Below are 14,440 nucleotides of genomic sequence, written 5' to 3' on the forward strand. Positions count from 1 at the left end.
AGATGCGATTGATACAGTGTTATGGTCCCTGAAGGCGAGATCCTCCAACATGATCACTCCCAGGTCTTTGACATTAGTTTTTCGCTCTATTGTGTGGTTGGAATTTGTTTTATACTCTGATGAAGTTTTAATTTCCTCATGTTTACCATATCAGAGTAATTGAAATTTCTCATCGTTGAACTTCATATTGTTTTCTGCAGCCCACTGAAAGATTTGGAGCCTTACAGTGTCTGCAATGGAAGACACTGTCATGCAGATTCGGGAGTCATCTGCAAAGGAAGACACGGTGCTGTGGCTTACATCCCTATGTCAGATATGAGGATGAGGAACAAGATGGGAGCGAGTACTGTGCCTTGCGGAGCAAAGCTTTTCACCATAGCCACCTCAGACTTTACTCTGTTGACTATTACTCTTTGTGTTCTATTTGTCAGGAAATTATAGATCCATCTACTAACTTTTCCTGCTATTCCTTTAGCACGCATTTTGTACGCTATTATGCCATGGTCACACTGGTCGAAGGAGTTTGCAAAGTCTGTTTATATTATATCTGCATTCTTTTTGTCTTCTAGTGCATCTAGGACCTTGTCGTAGTGATCCAGTAGTTGGGACAGACAGGAGCAACCTGTTCTAAACCCATGTTGCCCTGGGTTGTGTAACTGATGGGATATCTAGATGGGTGGCAATCTTGCTTCTTAGGACCCTTTCAAAGATTTTTATGATATGAGATGTTAGTGCTATTAGTCTGTAGTTCTTTGCTATTGCTTTACTGCCCCCTTTGTGGAGTGGGGCTATGTCTGTCGTTTTTAGTAACTGTGCGATGACCTCAGTGTCCATGCTCCCTCTCCATAGGATGTTAAAAGCACGTGATAGGGCTTCTTGCAGTTCTTGATGAGCACAGAGTTCCATGAGTCTAGCCCTGGGGCAGAGTGCATGGGGATGTCATTTATTGCCTCTTCGAAGTCTTCTGGCGTCAGGATAACGTCAAATAGGCTTGTGTTTACCAAATTCTGTGGCTCTCTCTGGTTAGTGGCTTGCTAAAAACTGAGTCATATTGGGGCTTGAGTAGCTCACTTATTTCCTTGCTGTCATCTGTGTAGGACCCATCTTGTTTAAGTAGGGCCCAATACTGGATGTTGTTCTTGACTTTGATTTGGCATAAGAAAAGAAATACTTTGGGTTTCTTTCGATTTCATTTATGGCTTTTAGTTCTTCCAGCGATTCCTGACTCCTATAAGATTCCTTTAGCTTTAGTTCGATGTTTGCTATTTCTCTGTCCAGTGTCTCCCTATGCACTGCAGATATATTGGCCTCTTTTAGCTGTTCTATTATTCTTTTCCGTCGCCTGTAAAGGGAGCACCTGTCTCTTTCTATTTTACATCTACGCCTCCTGATTAATTAAACTGAATTTTTATTTCCTTGCATAGTACAGTATACATTGTGTGAGCTTGAGTGAGCTACCAATTGAGATCAATCAATCAATCCATTTTTATTTCCTTGCAAGATTACACTGAGAGTATGAAATTATAAAAATGAGTTGCAGTACAAAGAGAGTCACTATCATGCCAAGGCATTATGGGCAGATTTAATTTAATGGCTTACAGACTACATAATACTAAAGAAATTGAACATAGTTTAAGTTGTACATCTTGTTTATTTATAGTACACAGTAATTTTACTCAAATTACAATAGTTTCAATAGTAAATATTGAAATTATATTATGGGAATATAACAATGTGAGTTGTTGAAAATATACCTGGAGTTAACCTGGAGAGAGTTCCGGGGGTCAACGCCCCCGTGGCCCGGTCTGTGACCAGGCCTCCTGGTGGATCAGAGCCTGATCAACCAGGCTGTTACTGCTGGCTGCACGCAAACCAACGTACGAGCCACAGCCCGGCTGGTCAGGAACCGACTTTAGGTGCTTATCCAGTGTCAGCTTGAAGACTGCCAGGGGTCTGTTTGTAATTCCCCTTATGTATGCTGGGAGGCAGTTGAACAGTCTCAGGCCCCTGACACTTATTGTATGGTCTCTTAACGTGCTAGTGACACCCCTGCTTTTCATTGGGGGGATGTTGCATCGTCTGCCAAGTCTTCTGCTTTCATAGTGAGTGATTTTCGTGTGCAAGTTCGGTACTAGTCCCTCTAGGATTTTCCAGGTGTATATAATCATGTATAGTTTACAGTTATGAGAATGCTACAATTGGGTGTAAGGCACTAACGTTTTGGGTAGGTATTAATACAAGGTAGTTTTAATCTATGTATGAACTTTGGGCATTACATTTTGAAGTTTTAAGATTTAGGTAACTGGGAGATTTTTTGGTAAAGTTAAATACTGAGTACGTGTATTTAGTTTAGGGTGCGTAAGTGGTTTTTGAGAAGAATCTTAAATTGATGTTCAGACCGAGTTACTTTAGTATTTACTACTGGTAATGAATTCCAAATTTTGGGGCCCTTTATGTGCATAGAGTTTTTACATAAAGTAATATGGACATAAGGTACATCAAAAAGAGATCTGTGTCTTGTGTTATGGTCATGTGTCCTGTTAGGTTGGTGAGGAGAACTTTGAGTGGAGGGAGATGTATGTAGTTATGTATGTAGTAAGATAAGATTTCACTCGGATTTTTAACCCCAGAGGGTTAGCCACCCAGGATAAGCCAAGAAAGTCAGTACATCATCAAGGACTGTCTAACTTATTTCCATTGGGGTCTTCAATCTTGTTCCCTAGGATGCAACCCACACCAGTCAACTAACACCCAGGTACCTATTTGCTGCTAGGTGAACAGGACAACAGGTGTAAGGAAACGTGTCGAAATGTTTCTATCCGCCAGGAATCGAACCCGGGCCCTCCGTGTGTGAAGCGGGAGCTTTAGCCACCAGGCCACCAAGCACATGAATAAGTATGGATATTCTTTATGGTGAGCAGTTTTAGACTTTTGAATATTGGTGGAGTATGCTGTCGGGAGTGGGAATTTATTATCAATCTGACTGCAGCCTTTTGCTGGGTTATTAGTGGTCTTAGCTGATTTAATGTTGTTGACCCCCATGCACAAATCCCATATGTGAGATAAGGGTAGATAAGTGAATGATACAGTGCAAAGAGAGCTGATTGTGGAACATAGTACCATATCTTTGATAGTATGCCTACTGTCTTAGAGATTTTCTTGGAAATTTGTTGTATATGTGTCTGGAATTTGAGGCTACTGTCAAGGTGGATTCCTAGGAATTTTCCCTCTGTGAGGCTTGTGATGGGTGATCAGTTTAGCATTATGTTTTTATTTTATTTTATTTATTTATTTATTAATTTGAACATGATACAGAGAAGTACAAGGAATACAATTTTTAAGGTGCAGCATGCCAAAGCCCCTTGTATGCAGAATATTATGGGCAGGCTTAAAATTAACTTAAGATTAACTAAGCAATGATATATTCAGTGGTACAAAAATTATTGTAATATAGATAACAATTTAGTACAAATGAGTATTACAAAGACAGGTCATATGGTCATTTACTGTGTTGCTGTGTAATCAGTAGAACTGAGTATTCTGTTAGGTAATGAAGTTAAATAGTAACAGTTTGATTGGGTCACAGGTTGACATTTATGTTAAGTGGAACATTTGCAGCTCTGTTTCCAAACTGAATGAAATAGGTTTTGTCAGTATTGAGTGTAAGCTTATTAGTCATCATCCAGGTAGATATTTTCTGCAATTCAGCACTGACAGTGTTGGCCAGTATAACTGGGTTTGGGTGAGAGAAGATATATCTAGTGTCATCTGCAAATAATATGGATTTGAGTAGTAATGATGAATTCGCTAGATCATTGATGTAAATAAGAAAGAGGAGTGATCCAAGTATACTATGTGTACCTGTACCTATAACTAAATAAATAAACTTACTTATTTACTAAATAAACTTACTTACCTCGCCTTAAATAAAACAAGTGGAAATAAGTCAGGTTGAATTTTTAAGTAAAGTTAGGTAATTTACACATATATTACCAGGTAAAACAATTATAATCAACTTAAAATTAATTTAAAGAAAAACAAACAAATTTGATTTCTTTGCAAGATTTCATTGAGATTATGAAATTACAATAATGAGTTGCAGTGCAAAGAGGCACTATCATGCCTAGGCATTTTGGGCAAACTTAATTTAATGTCTTACAGACTACTCAATTCTAAAGAAATTGATCATAGTATGTTTAAGTTGTACATATTTTACACATATTATCATATAAAACAATTATAATCAACCAAAAGCTGAGTAAAACTGTACCTAAATCAAGTTTGTGCTGACACATTAGTTTACCTCTGCTGCATCTGTGTTTAGCTTGCCTGTGATTGGTCACAGTACTGAGCGCTGATTGGCTCTCACGGGGAACTACAGCTAAAATATATATATATATATATATATATATATATATATATATATATTTTGGCTTAGGTCTCCCAAAATAACAATTTGCTGAAGAAATAATGGTTGAAACATACGATTGGAAGGTTGTATGTACTGTAATATTTAAACCAATCATACTTCAGGTGAATAGCAGTAATTTATTTTAAGTAAATAAATTAAGAGGAAATAATAAAGTTAAATAAGTAATTAAAGGTAAGTTTATTTAGGTACATTATTATTATTATAATCAAGGGGGAAGCGCTAAACCCGGAGGATTATACAGCGCCTGGGGGGGGGGGGATATGTGGAAGGCATTCAGGCTTAATTCGGGGAACTGGAGCACAGATCCAATTCCCTAAATCAAGAGCCCCTCACCAACATCAAGGAACCTTCCTTGAGGGGATATTTAGGTACAGCTATAAGGTTTTTGGATGATTTCAATTGTATTGCAAAGTAATAAGTGTAAATTATCTAGGATAACCACCAAAAATTAAAGCGACTTATTTTCAACAGTCTGGTATAAATGGATTATATATATTATACAAGTAACTTTAATATATCAAGGGACGCCTATGGAAATATTACTGACTTTTTTTTGGGGGTTATCCTACTTGCTTTACACATATTACTAAATAAGACAATTGTAATCACCTGATAATTATATAATTGTATTTCAATTAACTTACTAACCATTATACTACTAACTACTGAGCCACAATACTGTTTTTTTTACAACAAATACAAAGTATGTTAATATGCGCAAGACGAGTTTCCTTGTTGAGTAAAACCATAATAACAGTCATGGTGGAAGTGTATGAACAATTATGTTTAGTACCTCACTAGTTGCTGTATAATAGTGGCTTTATTGTAGGTACAGTGAGGGAGGAGGAAGAATGTGAGATACTGTTATAACAGTGACTAGTGTAGCCTCAACACACGTGTGTGTTTGTAGCAGCAACACTGTAACTACCAGCAGTGACACCACCACCAGTGACACCACCACCAGTGACACCACCACCAGTGACACCACCACCAGTGACACCACCACCAGTGACACCACCACCAGTGACACCAGCAGTGACACCACCACCAGTGACACCACCACCAGTGACACCACCACCAGTGACACTACCACCAGTGACACCACTAGCACTGACACCACCACCAGTGACACCACCACCAGTGACACCACCACTAGTGACACTACCACCAGTAACCACCACCAGTGACACCACCACCAGTGACACCACCACCAGTGACACCACCACCAGTGACCACCACCACCAGTAACACCACCACCAGTAACACCACCAGCAGTGACACCACCAGCAGTGACACCACCAGCAGTGACACCACCAGCAGTGACACCACCAGCAGTGACACCACCAGCAGTGACACCACCAGCAGTGACACCACCACCAGTAACACCACCAGTAACACCATCACCAGTAACACCACCACCAGTAACCACCACCAGTAACCACCACCACCAGTAACACCACCAGTAACACCAGTAACACCACCACCAGTAACACCACCACCAGTAACACCACCACCAGTAACACCACCACCAGTAACAACACTACCACCACCACCAGTAACACTACCACCACCAGTAACCACCACCAGTAACACCACCACCAATAACACCACCACCAGTAACACTACCACCACCACCAGTAACCACCACCAGTAACACCACCACCAGTAACCACCACCAGTAACACCACCACCAGTAACCACCACCAGTAACACCACCAGTAACACCACCACCAGTAACCACCACCAGTAACACCACCACCAGTAACACCACCACCAGTAACACCACCACCAGTAACCACCACCAGTAACACCACCACCACCAGCAGTAACACCACCAAGGGCAGCAACATCATCACCAGCAGTAACACCACTACCACCAGCAGTAACACCAGTACCACCGGCAGTAACACCAGTACCACCGGCAGTAACACCACTACCACCAGCAGTAACACCACTAAGGGCAGTAACATCACCACCAGCAGCAGTAACATCACCACCAGCAGCAGTAACACCACCACCAGGAACAGTAACACCACCAGCAGCAACAGTAACACAACCACTAGCAGCAGTAACATCAGCAACACCACCACCAGCAACAACAGTAACACTGACATCAACACCAGCAGTAGCAATAGCACCACCACCACCAGCAGTAGCAGTAACACCGCCGCCACCACCACCAGCAACAACCGTAACACCGCCACCACCAGCAACGACAGTAACACCGCCACCACCAGCAACAACAGTCATACTGCCACCAGCAGTAGCAGTAACAGCACCACCAGCAGTAGCAGCACCACCAGCAGTAGCAGCACCACCAGCAGTAACAGCACCACCAGCAGTAACAGCACCACCAACAGTAACAGCACCACCAGCAGTAGCAGCACCACCAGCAGTAGCAGCACCACCAGCAGTAACAGCACCACCAACAGTAACAGCACCACCAGCAGTAACAGCACCACCAGCAGTAACAGCACCACCAGCAGTAGCAGCACCACCAGCAGCAGCACCACCACCAGCAGCAGCAGCAACAAGACCTCTACAACATAGCTAATATATCCTCGGTCATGGCCACCATCCTCTCGCAGTACAGTACAACTGGATTTTGTAAGTTAATTATAGATTTTGCAGCGCGTGTGTGTAGGGGGGGGGGGGGGAGCTGGAGTGACAGTGATGAGTGGCTGTGGCAATGATGTTGAGAGGCTGTGGCATGGTGTTGAGAGGCTGTGGCATGGTGTTGAGAGGCTGTGGCGTGGTGTTGAGAGGCTGTGGCGTGGTGTTGAGAGGCTGTGGCATGGTGTTGAGAGGCTGTGGCATGGTGTTGAGAGGCTGGCTGTGGCATGGTGTTGAGAGGCTGTGGCATGGTGTTGAGAGGCTGTGGCACAGTGTTGAGAGGCTGGCTGTGGCAATGATGTTGAGAGGCTGGCTGTGGCAATGATGTTGAGAGGCTGGCTGTGGCAATGGTGTTGAGAGGCTGTGGCATGGTGTTGAGAGGCTGTGGCATGGTGTTGAGAGGCTGTGGCATGGTGTTGAGAGGCTGTGGCATGGTGTTGAGAGGCTGTGGCATGGTGTTGAGAGGCTGTGGCAATGATGAGATGCTGGCTGTGGCATGGTGTTGAGAGGCTGTGGCATGGTGTTGAGAGGCTGTGGCATGGTGTTGAGAGGCTGTGGCATGGTGTTGAGAGACTGTGGCATGGTGTTGAGAGGCTGTGGCAATGATGAGAGGCTGGCTGTGGCATGGTGTTGAGAGGCTGTGGCACAGTGTTGAGAGGCTGTGGCAATGATGAGAGGCTGGCTGTGGCATGGTGTTGAGAGGCTGTGGCACAGTGTTGAGAGGCTGTAGCAATGATGAGAGGCTGGCTGTGGCATGGTGTTGAGAGGCTGTGGCAATGATGAGAGGCTGGCTGTGGCATGGTGTTGAGAGGCTGTGGCAATGATGAGAGGCTGGCTGTGGCACAGTGTTGAGAGGCTGTGGCACAGTGTTGAGAGGCTGTGGCAATGATGAGAGGCTGGCTGTGGCATGGTGTTGAGAGGCTGTGGCATGGTGTTGAGAGGCTGTGGCAATGATGAGAGGCTGGCTGTGGCATGGTGTTGAGAGGCTGTGGCACAGTGTTGAGAGGCTGTGGCAATGATGAGAGGCTGGCTGTGGCATGGTGTTGAGAGGCTGGCTGTGGCATGGTGTTGAGAGGCTGGCTGTGGCATGGTGTTGAGAGGCTGGCTGTGGCATGGTGTTGAGAGGCTGGCTGTGGCATGGTGTTGAGAGGCTGTGGCACAGTGTTGAGAGGCTGTGGCAATGATGAGAGGCTGGCTGTGGCATGGTGTTGAGAGGCTGTGGCATGGTGTTGAGAGGCTGTGGCATGGTGTTGAGAGGCTGTGGCATGGTGTTGAGAGGCTGTGGCATGGTGTTGAGAGGCTGTGGCATGGTGTTGAGAGGCTGTGGCAATGATGAGATGCTGGCTGTGGCATGGTGTTGAGAGGCTGTGGCATGGTGTTGAGAGGCTGTGGCATGGTGTTGAGAGGCTGTGGCATGGTGTTGAGAGGCTGTGGCATGGTGTTGAGAGGCTGTGGCAATGATGAGAGGCTGACTGTGACATGGTGTTGAGAGGCTGTGGCACAGTGTTGAGAGGCTGTGGCAATGATGAGAGGCTGGCTGTGGCATGGTGTTGAGAGGCTGTGGCAATGATGAGAGGCTGGCTGTGGCATGGTGTTGAGAGGCTGTGGCACAGTGTTGATAGGCTGTGGCACAGTGTTGAGAGGCTGTGGCAATGATGAGAGGCTGGCTGTGGCATGGTGTTGAGAGGCTGTGGCACGGTGTTGAGAGGCTGTGGCACAGTGTTGAGAGGCTGTGGCACAGTGTTGAGAGGCTGTGGCACAGTGTTGAGAGGCTGTGGCACAGTGTTGAGAGGCTGTGGCAATGATGGGAGGCTGGCTGTGGCATGGTGTTGAGAGGCTGTGGCAATGATGAGAGGCTGGCTGTGGCATGGTGTTGAGAGGCTGTGGCACAGTGTTGAGAGGCTGTGGCAATGATGGGAGGCTGGCTGTGGCATGGTGTTGAGAGGCTGTGGCAATGATGAGAGGCTGGCTGTGGCATGGTGTTGAGAGGCTGTGGCACAGTGTTGAGAGGCTTTGGCAATGATGAGAGGCTGGCTGTGTCATGGTGTTGGAGAGGCTGTGGCACAGTGTTGAGAGGCTGTGGCAATGATGGGAGGCTGGCTGTGGCATGGTGTTGAGAGGCTGTGGCATGGTGTTGAGAGGCTGTGGCATGGTGTTGAGAGGCTGTGGCAATGATGAGAGGCTGGCTGTGGCATGGTGTTGAGAGGCTGTGGCAATGATGAGAGGCTGGCTGTGGCATGGTGTTGAGAGGCTGTGGCAATGATGAGAGGCTGGCTGTGGCATGGTGTTGAGAGGCTGTGGCACAGTGTTGAGAGGCTGTGGCAATGATGGGAGGCTGGCTGTGGCATGGTGTTGAGAGGCTGTGGCAATGATGAGAGGCTGGCTGTGGCATGGTGTTGAGAGGCTGGCTGTGGCATGGTGTTGAGAGGCTGTGGCACAGTGTTGAGAGGCTGTGGCAATGATGAGAGGCTGGCTGTGGCATGGTGTTGAGAGGCTGTGGCACAGTGTTGAGAGGCTGTGGCAATGATGAGAGGCTGGCTGTGGCACGGTGTTGAGATTCTGTGGCAATGATGAGAGGCTGGCTGTGGCACGGTGTTGAGATTCTGTGGCAATGATGAGAGGCTGGCTGTGGCATGGTGTTGAGAGGCTGTGGCACGGTGTTGAGAGGCTGTGGCAATGATGAGAGGCTGGCTGTGGCATGGTGTTGAGAGGCTGTGGCATGGTGTTGAGAGGCTGTGGCACAGTGTTGAGAGGCTGTGGCACAGTGTTGAGAGGCTGTGGCACAGTGTTGAGAGGCTGTGGCACAGTGTTGAGAGGCTGTGGCACAGTGTTGAGAGGCTGTGGCATGGTGTTGAGAGGCTGTGGCACAGTGTTGAGAGGCTGTGGCAATGATGAGAGGCTGGCTGTGGCACGGTGTTGAGAGGCTGTGGCACAGTGTTGAGAGGCTGTGGCAATGATGGGAGGCTGGCTGTGGCATGGTGTTGAGAGGCTGTGGCAATGATGAGAGGCTGGCTGTGGCATGGTGTTGAGAGGCTGTGGCACAGTGTTGAGAGGCTGTGGCAATGATGGGAGGCTGGCTGTGGCATGGTGTTGAGAGGCTGTGGCAATGATGAGAGGCTGGCTGTGGCATGGTGTTGAGAGGCTGTGGCACAGTGTTGAGAGGCTGTGGCAATGATGAGAGGCTGGCTGTGTCATGGTGTTGGAGAGGCTGTGGCACAGTGTTGAGAGGCTGTGGCAATGATGGGAGGCTGGCTGTGGCATGGTGTTGAGAGGCTGTGGCATGGTGTTGAGAGGCTGTGGCATGGTGTTGAGAGGCTGTGGCATGGTGTTGAGAGGCTGTGGCATGGTGTTGAGAGGCTGTGGCAATGATGAGAGGCTGGCTGTGGCATGGTGTTGAGAGGCTGTGGCAATGATGAGAGGCTGGCTGTGGCATGGTGTTGAGAGGCTGTGGCAATGATGAGAGACTGGCTGTGGCATGGTGTTGAGAGGCTGTGGCACAGTGTTGAGAGGCTGTGGCAATGATGGGAGGCTGGCTGTGGCATGGTGTTGAGAGGCTGTGGCAATGATGAGAGGCTGGCTGTGGCATGGTGTTGAGAGGCTGTGGCACAGTGTTGAGAGGCTGTGGCAATGATGAGAGGCTGGCTGTGGCATGGTGTTGAGAGGCTGTGGCACAGTGTTGAGAGGCTGTGGCAATGATGAGAGGCTGGCTGTGGCACGGTGTTGAGATTCTGTGGCAATGATGAGAGGCTGGCTGTGGCACGGTGTTGAGATTCTGTGGCAATGATGAGAGGCTGGCTGTGGCATGGTGTTGAGAGGCTGTGGCACGGTGTTGAGATTCTGTGGCAATGATGAGAGGCTGGCTGTGGCACGGTGTTGAGATTCTGTGGCAATGATGAGAGGCTGGCTGTGGCATGGTGTTGAGAGGCTGTGGCATGGTGTTGAGAGGCTGTGGCACAGTGTTGAGAGGCTGTGGCACAGTGTTGAGAGGCTGTGGCACAGTGTTGAGAGGCTGTGGCACAGTGTTGAGAGGCTGTGGCACGGTGTTGAGAGGCTGTGGCACAGTGTTGAGAGGCTGTGGCAATGATGAGAGGCTGGCTGTGGCACGGTGTTGAGAGGCTGTGGCACAGTGTTGAGAGGCTGTGGCACAGTGTTGAGAGGCTGTGGCACAGTGTTGAGAGGCTGTGGCACAGTGTTGAGAGGCTGTGGCACAGTGTTGAGAGGCTGTGGCACAAGGTTGAGAGGCTGTGGCAATGATGAGAGGCTGGCTGTGACGTGGTGTTGAGAGGCTGTGGCATGGTGTTGAGAGGCTGTGGCATGGTGTTGAGAGGCTGTGACAATGATGAGAGGCTGGCTGTGGCACAGTGTTGAGAGGCTGTGGCACAGTGTTGAGAGGCTGTGGCAATGATGAGAGGCTGGCTGTGGCACAGTGTTGAGAGGCTGTAGCACAATGTTGAGAGGCTGTGGCACAGTGATGAGAGGCTGTAGCACAGTGATGAGAGGCTGTAGCACAGTGATGAGAGGCTGTAGCACAGTGATGAGAGGCTGTAGCACAGTGATGAGAGGCTGTAGCACAGTGATGAGAGGCTGTGGCACAGTGATGAGAGGCTGTGGCAATGATGAGAGGCTGGCTGTGGCATGGTGTTGAGAGGCTGTAGCAGTGATGAGAGGCTGAGGCAATGATGAGAGGCTGGCTGCGGCATGGTGTTGAGGCTGTGGCACGGTGGCGAGAGGCTGTGGCATGGTGGCGAGAGGCTGTGGCACGGTGGTGAGAGGCTGTGATACGGTGGTGAGAGGCTGTGGTACAGTTGTGAGTAGGTGTGGTACAGTGGTGAGTTGCTGTGGTACAGTGATGGATGGCTGTGGTACAGTAGTGATTAACTGTGGTACAGTGATGAGAGGCTGTGGTATGGTGGTGAGAGGCTGTGACACAGTGATGCATCAGTGGAAGGGAATGGGGTGGGTTCCTAAGAGTACTTAAGTTCCTCTAAGGCAAATGCTTTATCATTTTCAGTTAGTGGCTCATTTTCATTGTTTTTTGACCAGTGACCACAAAAGCCCAATATGTACTGTAATACAGTGGACCCCCGGTTAACGATATTTTTTCATTCCAGAAGTATGTTCAGGTGCCAGTACTGACCGAATTTGTTCCCATAAGGAATATTGTGAAGTAGATTAGTCCATTTCACACCCCAAACATACACGTACAAACGCACTTACATAAATACACTTACATAATTGGTCTCATTGGGAGGTGATCGTTAAGCGGGGGTCCACTGTACTAAGAAGTTTCTTAGATATACTGAAAATCATGTTTGTAAAGATGATTTCTAAGCCCTCAGAATGAAATCTGGGCTGTGGTACTGGCTGTAACAGTAATGAGTGGCTGTAACAATGTAATACTCAAAAATCATCTCATCTCTTAATAACAAACATACCCATTCTATCAATTGAGATCAAGAAAACGAGAATACAACCATAAAAACCATACGAAAATATACTGCTAAGGGCGGCTAATGGCTGAGAAGTGAACTCCGTTATTTATGGTCCGATTTCTTTCAATTTTGGTGTATATTAAGAAGCATCTTTCTGTCATACATTGCCCAAGGTTCGATAAGATAGCCCAACAAACAAGTGAGATTCAATTCCCTAGATCAAGAGCATGAGCCCTTTACCAGTATCAAGGAACCTCCCTCAAGGCTCGCTTGCATCTGGAAATTTTGCTCGTGTATGGAAGCAAAAAATCAACCGAGCGACTGCTCGTATCTGGAAAAACGCGCACGTGGATGTACTCTTAAGTGGAGGTTCCGCTGTATAATTATTTCTTAACTTCTTGTTAATACTTTGTACAATACCCATTAAAGTTAAAGAACTAAACAATTTTAATACTAGGTAAGACACATATGCAACAGTTAGGTATCTTTATTATGAAACGTTTCGCCTACACAGTAGGCTTCTTCAGTCAAGTACAGAAAAGTTGATAGAAGCAGAAGATACTTGAAGACGATGTAATCAGTCCATCACCCTTAAAGTTTTGAGGTGGTCAGTCCCTCAGTCTGGAGAAGAGCATTGTTCCATAGTATGAAACATATTGTTTCATACTATGGAACAATGCTCTTCTCCAGACTGAGGGACTGACCACCTCAAAACTTTAAGGGTGATGGACTGATTACATCGTCTTCAAGTATCTTCTGCTTCTATCAACTTTTCTGTACTTGACTGAAGAAGCCTACTGTGTAGGCGAAACGTTTCATAATAAAGATACCTAACTGTTGCATATGTGTCTTACCTAACAACCTGTCGGTATTTTATACCATTTTAATGTTCAATTTTAATACTAGTCTGTCTGTTTGAAATGCTGTGCATTCTGTGGGTTTTCTAATTATTATATATTGCACAATAATTTGAAATAAAAAAAACTGAATTGGAAATCATGAGAATGATAAAAATAGGCTCATAAAAAACATTAACATAGGTTAAGCACAAGGAAGAATTGCTCAAGAAAGCTACTGAAATGGTTATAAGAATACTGAATGGTTATAAGAATAAACACATTAGATTGGACTTTTAAAAAAAGGCCAGGGGAAAAAATTGAAGGGCTTTATAAAGCATTACTAACAGATTCAGGGAGAATAGAAGTGAAGAAAAGAAAGTTTTTTTCACAGTGACCACGGCCATACTAACTCACCAAATGGTATCTCAAGGAAGCAAGTACAGCTTCCTTGATAACTACTGGGAATACTTGAAGTTCCTCAGCCTGTACTCCCTAGAACGCAGGCAGGAGAGATACATGATTATGTAAACTTGGAAAATCCTAGATGGATTAGTACCAAACTTGCACATGAAAATCACTCCCCATGAAAGCAAGACTCGGCAGACGATGCAACATCCCAGTAATGAAAAGCAGGGGTGCCACTAGAACAATAAGAGACAACACAATAAGTGTCAAGGGCCCAAGACTGTTCAACTGCTTTCCAGCATACATAAGGGGGATCACCAATAGACCCCTGGCCGTCTTCAACAAGGCGGTGGACAGGCACCTAAAGTCAGTACCTGACCAGCTGGGCTGTGGTTTGTACGTTGGGTTGCATGCGGCCAACAGCAACATCCTGGTTGATCAGGCCCTGATCCACCATGAGGCCTGGTCACAGACTGGGCCACGAGGGCATTGACCCCCGAAACCAGTGAGTAACCAGATTAAAATGAACTAAAACAAAAAGGGAAATGGCAAGACAAGCCACTGGTTGGTGAAATATTTCCACAATAAAGATATCCAAATGTTGCACAAGTGTTTCATTTATCAACACGAGGCATTAGGCATGTGCTACATCTGGGTGTATTTGAAGATAAGAGACTGATTATCTCTTTGTATATCATCTGTATTGCATCGAAAAAGCA

At 46.4% G+C, this 14,440-nt stretch overlaps 2 protein-coding genes across 5 annotated transcripts in view; one reads left to right on the forward strand and one right to left on the reverse strand.

The window, feature by feature from the left end:
* LOC128690052 (uroporphyrinogen-III synthase) overlaps positions 1 to 4,391 on the reverse strand; it is a 39,641-nt gene extending 35,250 nt beyond the window's left edge. For 2 of the 4 annotated variants that reach the window (XM_070088530.1, XM_053778601.2), the window contains exon 1: positions 4,271 to 4,373. Coding sequence is in view for 1 of the 4 variants with exons in the window: in XM_053778598.2 (XP_053634573.2) it covers positions 4,304 to 4,314 (11 nt within the window). In the remaining 3 variants the exon portion in view is untranslated. Of the gene's footprint in view, positions 1 to 4,270 lie in introns of all 4 variants that reach the window. The other 2 variants (XM_053778600.2, XM_053778598.2) reach the window with 2 other exon arrangements.
* A 766-nt stretch (positions 4,392 to 5,157) lies between these two features.
* Positions 5,158 to 14,440, forward strand: part of LOC128689958 (ubiquitin-associated domain-containing protein 2-like) — an 84,220-nt gene continuing 74,937 nt past the window's right edge. The window contains exon 1 of the mRNA XM_070088528.1: positions 5,158 to 7,039. Within this exon, the coding sequence (XP_069944629.1) occupies positions 7,000 to 7,039 (40 nt within the window). The 5' untranslated portion in view covers positions 5,158 to 6,999. The remainder of the gene's footprint in view (positions 7,040 to 14,440) is intronic.

The sequence above is a fragment of the Cherax quadricarinatus genome, chromosome 25 (genome assembly GCF_038502225.1).
Source record: "Cherax quadricarinatus isolate ZL_2023a chromosome 25, ASM3850222v1, whole genome shotgun sequence".
NCBI lineage: Eukaryota > Metazoa > Arthropoda > Malacostraca > Decapoda > Parastacidae > Cherax > Cherax quadricarinatus.